General features: G+C 43.5%; 1 protein-coding gene across 1 annotated transcript; it reads left to right on the plus strand.

Moving 5' to 3' along the window:
• The first annotated feature begins 946 nt into the window (after positions 1-946).
• Positions 947-6,650, plus strand: LOC143272835 (natural cytotoxicity triggering receptor 1-like). Its single transcript, XM_076569087.1, has 7 exons — positions 947-1,061; positions 1,139-1,174; positions 1,369-1,653; positions 3,387-3,665; positions 3,876-3,923; positions 4,641-4,688; positions 4,815-6,650. Exons 1-7 carry the CDS (start codon positions 1,028-1,030, stop codon positions 5,063-5,065), a joined length of 981 nt encoding a protein of 326 aa, XP_076425202.1. The 5' UTR covers positions 947-1,027; the 3' UTR covers positions 5,066-6,650.
• Positions 6,651-7,372: the final 722 nt, after the last annotated feature.

Genomic DNA, 7,372 nt, shown 5'->3' on the forward strand with positions numbered 1-7,372 from the left:
GCTAGCCTAGCCTATTGGCAAGTTCCTGGCTCTTGAGGAACATTGTATCCAAAAATACACAGATCTGCGCATGCGCGCACACGCGCGCGCGCGCGCGCGCGCGCACACACACACACACACACACACACACACACACACACACACACCTAATAGGTTTGGGGAGATAGCTCAGTGATTAAAATGTTTGCAAGGCTAGAATAAAGACCTGAGTCTAGCTCCCTAAAACCCACATAAAACATCACATGGACATGGAAGCCCACTTGTAGTTCCAGCCTGGGAATGCAGAGGCAAGGAATCCCCAGGACCACTTATCTAGGGAGATATTGGTAAGCTCTGAGTTTGATTGAGAGACCCTGCCTCGGTGAATAAGGTGGAAGAGCAATCAAAGATGATCCATGGCACCAACCACAGGCCTCTCTACATGCACACATGCACACAGATGTTTCTATGTACATGCAAACATACATACACATACATATACACACCACATATGCACATGAAAATAAAAATAATAGAATAAGAGCATTTTACTGAAATAAAATAGCAAAAATTTTAATAACGCATTAGTGTTGCTTTCTGATTAAACCAATCATCAAATCCAAACACATGCATGTTGCACACAGTTAAAATTCCCATTTTGGGAAATCCTCAGACATTTTGCTCTGTAAATCTCCCCCATGCCTTCCCCAAATGAATTAAAGTTTGACCAAGAAACGGGTTTCAGACTGGGCAGATGATGGTCAAGGGAACCTTTTAGACTCAAAATGTGGTTAAATGTGTTGTGTGAACCACAACTTTGCCTGAAGCCCAAGGTCAGTGGAGATCTGTGACCCTTTCTGTTTAAAAAAAAAATGTGTGAAAGTCCCATGGTGATTGGTGTTGGAGCTCACCTACCACATCCTGTGCATCTCCCTCACAAACTGGACTCAGTCCAAACACACATACACACACACACACACACACACACACACACACACACACACACACACACACACACACACAGTTCAGCATTAGACTCACCAGTGGTATGCCGTCCACACTCACTGCCCTACTCTGCCTCCGTAAGTCCTTCATAAAAGGGGGTGGAATCAAGAGCAGGGATGGGGGGAGACATTGTATCATTGTTGTTGTTTTCTAGAGCTATGTCTGAGCCAGAGGATCAACACAGAAGAACGTAAGTCCTTCCTCCCTTGAGAGCCTCGGGATCGTTCATCTCAGGTTCATCTCAGAGTCTATCTGAGAACATCCCAGAAACAGAGATGAGCATTCTGCCTCACTATGATGGATGGCCTCAAGCTGGTGGCTGAGGGTAAATAGAGTAGATAGGAAATGGTTCACCTGGGACTCCTGCTTTTGGTTCCTTTTCAGAGAATCTCCCGAAACCCATCATCTGGGCCCAACCCAGTACCAGGGTCCCAAAAGGAACCCCTGTGTACATCTGGTGCCAGGGTCCTCAGAGTGCCTCTGAGTATCAACTGTTCTTTAGAGGAAGCATTTTGGACTTGAAGAAAGCAGAGTCACATAGATCAAGGAGCAAAGTAAACGTCTTCATTCCACAAATGACCTTACACACTGCAGGGGAGTACGCTTGCTTCTATCGGAGTGGGGAGCTTCAATCAGAACCCAGCGATCCCCTGGATCTGGTAGTTACTGGTGAGTGTCTTGGTTTTTATAGAGAGAGCCATGTTGGTATGAATCATGGGGAGTGCCTGTGTTCACAAAGCCCCACTGCTCTGACACTGCTTATCTTGGCTGGAAGTCAGGGGGATGTGTCCAATTGCAGCTACTTCCTATAAGGGTAAACAACAAGGGTCAGCTCTCTGTCCTGGCATCAAATGTGTCTTAGGTCAAGATCTCTGAAAGATGTTTCTAAAATAGGCCACTGTGTGCTGGGGTAAGACTAAGGACTGATAGACAAGAGAACCAAAGCTGGGCAGGAAGAGGTTGGACTGTGATGGAGTTTCATCAGAAAATGTAGCCACACACATGGTTCTCAAATTTATCCAAGCTTAAAAACTATCTAGAGACCTTGTAAAAGCACAGATAGCTCTCGCACATGCATGTTCATGGGAGCATTAGTCACAATAGCTAAGAAGTGACTGGTTAGATGGTGCATGAATAAGAGAGCTTGCTGTTCAAGTATGAGAAACTGAATTCAAATCCCCAGAAACCACATAAAAAGTCAGGTGTGTCTGTAACACTAGAACGGGGCCGGGACCAACACCAGTTTGCTGTGGCTTCATAGCCACCAGCCTAGCTGAAGGTTCAATAGACCCTGTCTCAAGGGAATAAGATGAAGAGTGAAAGAGCAGGACACCCAACTCTGGCCTCCACACATGATCATACAGGTGCACACATTGATACACACACGGGAGCATACACTACATATGCCATACACAATCACACAGAGGAAAAATAGAGAAACTAAATAAATAAGTAAACTAAATAATACCAAAAGGAAGTAATAACACTACTGTCTCTTGGTGAATAAATGGATGAACAAAACGTGGTACATTCATACAGTGGAATATTACTCTACCTTGCAAAGGAAGAAAATTCTGGCACACACTACGACGTGACTAAACACCAAGGATGTTATGCTAATGGAGACAAATACTGTCTGGCTGTACTTAACTGAGTCACCTGGAACAGTCGGATTCACAGAGACCAAGAATGTAGAAGGGAGGTTGCCAGATCTTGGGAAGGCAGAAAGGGAGTTGTTTAATAGTGTCAAGTGTTCTGGTTTTGAGAAGAAAAAGTTCCAGAGGTGAGGGATACAAATGCTTTATAGCGGTGTCATGTGTTGACTGCCTCTGCACAAGTGTGTGCCAGTCCATGTGTTCACGGGGGGGGGGGTGAGTGTGTGAGTGTGTGTGTGTGTGTGTAAGTATATATGTGTGTATATATATGTATACATATACAGATATATATGTAACAACAATTACTGAAAAAAGGGAGACCACCGGTTTGAAAGGGAGCAAGGGGGGGGTGGGGTAGATAGGAGGTTTGGGAGAGGGAAAAGGAAAGGGGAAATGGTGTAATTATAATATCAAAAAATGATAATATTTAAAATGTAAAAGGCTGTCTTAGAGTTTCTGAAGCAATGGTTCTGGGTAGGGGCAGAGCATCTTCAGACTTCTAGGTAATGTGAGTGGTTTGGGTCCTGAGGAACAAATTCAAAGCCAAAGAGTAGAGATGCAGAAGCTATGGCCTAAGTCCCTCAGTCCTAAAGGATAATGGATCTATCTGTGACAAGCACAAGTTTAGGAAGCAGAAGCAGCCTAGATTCCAAGGAGTGATATTTGGTCACAGGGACAAGGAAGCAGTAGATTGAGGAGTCAGGGTGTGATAATGCTCTCTATATACCAGCTCTCCTTCTCCCACAGGTCTGTATGACACACCCAAACTCCAGGTTCACCCAGGGCACGAAGTAACCTTGGGGGAGAATGTGACCTTCTTCTGCCATCTGGTGTCTGGGACAAGCAAATTCTTTCTGCTCAAGGAAGGACGATCCAACCAAGTCCAGCAAAGATATGGGAACAGGCAAGCAGAGTTCCCCATGGGCCCTATGACTAGAGCCCACAGAGGGACATACAGATGTTTTGGCTCTTACAGTGACTATACATGGTCTTCCCCCAGTGAGCCTGTGACACTCCTCATCTCAGGTAAGGACCCTTTCACCTGTGTCTTAACCACAGCCCTAGAGGATACCCTTGACAGTGACTGTTTTAAAAAGATAGCCAAGAGTTCCCTGCTTCTTAAAGATCCAACCAGCCACTTGGAAACACCAGAGGGGCAGAGAAAGATGAAGGAATAAAGGATACTGGAGGAGACCTAAAATTCTTTTTAAAAAATGAATTATTTTCTATTTCTAGGTGTTGAGAACACCAGCCTTGCACCCACAGGCCCTGCTTATTCTCTTGGTGAGTCACTTCCAAATTCACCAGAAAGGACCTGGGAATTGGCTATTAGTGAAGTGCTCACCACATAAGCTTGAGGTCTCAAGTTGGATCCACAGTCAAGCACAGAGAGAAACAAACACATCCATGCTACCTGTTTCTGATCTCATCAAGTGTTCTCCTGTCCTATGCTGTTCATACAACCATGTCCAGAGAATGGTGACATCCACAATGAACTAGGTCTTCACACATCAATTAATAATTAAAGCAATCCTACACAGACGTGCTCATAAGCCAACCTGATCTCAATAATTAGATTTGAACTTGAACTTGCTTTTCAGACAACTATAGAGTATGGCAAATTGACATTTAAACCTAAGCATCACAGAAATGATGATGGGGAGTGGGGGGGCAGCTCACTTCAGATGGTGAAGAATTTGTCTTCCTGTGAGAAGAAAATTACATTGAATAGATGAGGAAAATGAGGCTTCCCAAGAGTTTCCATCTGGCATGGCGACACATGTATTAGTGCTATGGGTGAATCCAAACTTGAGTATGTCCATCTCTTCACTAGTCTACTCTATTGCCATATAAAGCCCTAGGACTTGGAATTCTGGGTGAGGACCAACATTGGAAAGCCATAGGATGCCATGGGCCATATACAGAAAGAAGAATGTTTCAAAGGAAGGATCCAACACTATCCTCTGTTCACTCATCCCTTCTTCTTTTCCTTATCCTCAGATTATTGGGTGTCCGACTCCACGACTGAAGAATCAGGATTACAGGAGGGTAAGCAAACAGCTAGACGCGTAGACTCTGAAGAAAGGTGCAAGGCAAAGCGGGAGTGAAAAGCAGAAGAGGGGGGATGGGGTGGGTGTAGCCTCTGTCAGCAGTCACCCTGTCTTCTGACTCTAGACTCGGCCTTCTGGGATCATACTACCCAGAATCTCATTCGGATTGGTCTGGCATGCGTGGTCCTGACGGCTATAGTATGGCTTTTGGCTGAAGACTGGCTCAGCAGGAAAAGGGATCAAGAGGGGACCAACAGATCAGCAAGTTGGGAATGCAGGAGAAGATGGAGAGTACAACGTTCCCTTGAAGAGGAACAAAGGGATGCAATATCTATGAGCGAAGTGAAGGCAACTCCTGGACCTGGGACCATATGAGCTTTATGCTGCCCCCTGGAGGAAGGAAGAGGTCATTGCAGGAATGAAGGGGTAGTGTCACTGGTGAGATGAAGCCTCTAAGTTTCTACTGTAGGCAAATTCTTGCTGTCTCTGTCAAGCTTTGCATATTTTAATGCTTATTTACTGAAAGCCATACTTTTAACCACTCTGGTCTTTCCTAAAAATAGCTACCTTCCAATGTGCTGGCCGTGGGAATATTTCCTTATTACTTTGGTCTTTTTTTCTCTAATTTTATTTATTTTATGTGGATGGGTGTTTTCCAGGCATGTATGTCTGTGCACCATGTGTGTACCTAGTGTCAGATCCCCAGGGACTGGAGTTACAGATGGCTGTGAGCTGCCATGTGGGTGCCTGGAATTGAACCCAAGTGCTCTGAACCACTGCAGCGCTGCACAATATTTGTTTTATACTGTGTAAAGATGTGTCACTGTGATTGGTTTAATAAAGAGCTCCATAGCCAATAGCTAGGCAGGAGAGAATAGGTAGAGCTTCCCAGCAAAGAGAGAAACTCGGGATGAATATAGGCTTGCTAGAGATTCCAGCAAGACATGAAACAAGTCAGAAATACATAATGGGAGAGAGGTAAAGGCCACATGGCAAAATATAGATTAGTAAAAGCAGGTTAATTTAAGTTATAAAAGCTAGTTGGAGAAAAGCCTAAGCTAAGGCCAAGCTTTATAATTAATAATGTCTCCATGTTATTTGTGAGCTGGTCCAAAGAAAGACTGGCTACAATGAGTCATATCTTCAGCTCTACCCTCAATTCACTTTTTATATTGTGTGTCCATGTGTGATGTGTGTGCACACACATGTCATATCACTCATATGAGGTCAGAGGATACCTTTGTGCAGTCAGTTTTCTCCTTTCATTTTTTTTAAAAATTATTTCTGTTATTTTTTGAGATTAATATATCTTCCTCTCTTCCCTTTCTTCTCTTCAAGCACTCCCATATACCCCTCCTTGCCCCCTTTCAAATGCATGGCCTCTTTTTTCATTAACTGTTGCTACACATATATGTATATGTGTATACATATGTTCCTAAATACATAAATTTTATGTGGGTTCCAAAAATTGAATACAGGTTAGACATATGCAGCAATTGTTTTTAACCTGCTGAGCCTTCTCCTTGCTAGCCTATCCCTATTTCTTTCTTCTTTCCTTTGTCTGCAAGAATCCCATTCAAAATAAGTGCCAAACAACAATACCAATAAGTATACATGTACTGCTTGGCTAGTAGTATGTCAACTTGATAGAAGTTAGAGTCATTTTGGAAGAGGGAACATCAGTTGAGAAAATGTCCCCACAATATTGGCCTGTAGGAAAACCTACAGTGCAAGTTATTGGATGATAAGTGATGTAGAGGGCCCAGTCCACTGTGGGCAGCGTCATCCCTAGGCTGGTGGTCCTGGGTTCTATAAGAAAGTGTGCTGAGCAAGCCATGAGGAAAAGGCCAATAAGCAGCACCCCTTCCTGGTCTCTGCATCAGCTTCTGCCTCTAGGTTCCTGTCTTGATTTCTCTCAGTGCTGGACTGTGGTATGGAATTGTAAGCTGAAATAAACCCTTTTCCCCCAAAGTTACTTTTGGTCATGGTGTTTTATCACATTAGAAACTTAACTAAAATATTATGAAATGGTTCAAAAACCATTGTAGCCACAACCAACCTGTAAAAATGCAAGCTATGAACAAATAGTCCAGAGACATAGGTGTGTCCTAGCTGGATCTCAGCAAAACCTTGGTTTCCCTGTCTATACACTATGTGGGTCCTGGGGATTGAACTCATGATCAGGCTTGGTGGCAAGTGTTTTTTCTAGCTGAGCCACTGAACCTGCCCTTGATATTTCCTATAATAGCACCAGAATCCTGTCAGTGTTCACATCTCTATGTTCCCAACTGTAATATGGGTTTCATGTGAATTGAGTCTATCAGCTTGATGATTATGTTCTTAGTCATCAGTGCGATATCAGGAAACCCACTGATGAATGGGTACATGAATACAACACAGAACTTGACACTCCTGAGTCTTGATATAGGGTATAGGGTCCAGCAGCTTTTTCTGCTTTGAACTATTTGATTGTCCCATTAATATACTAATATGGATCACCCTTCTGTTCTATACAGACACATCAGGCAGGTTAAATCCATCTCTAAAGCTAAATGTCCTGTTACGTATCAAGGAATATTCCTAAACCCAAAGAAATGCTATAAGGCTTTTTACTGTTATTTTTTGTTTGTTTGGTTGGTTGGTTGGTTGGGGCTGTTTTGTTTTGTGAGTCAGAGTCTCACT

The sequence above is a fragment of the Peromyscus maniculatus genome, chromosome 1, assembly GCF_049852395.1.
Source record: "Peromyscus maniculatus bairdii isolate BWxNUB_F1_BW_parent chromosome 1, HU_Pman_BW_mat_3.1, whole genome shotgun sequence".
NCBI lineage: Eukaryota > Metazoa > Chordata > Mammalia > Rodentia > Cricetidae > Peromyscus > Peromyscus maniculatus.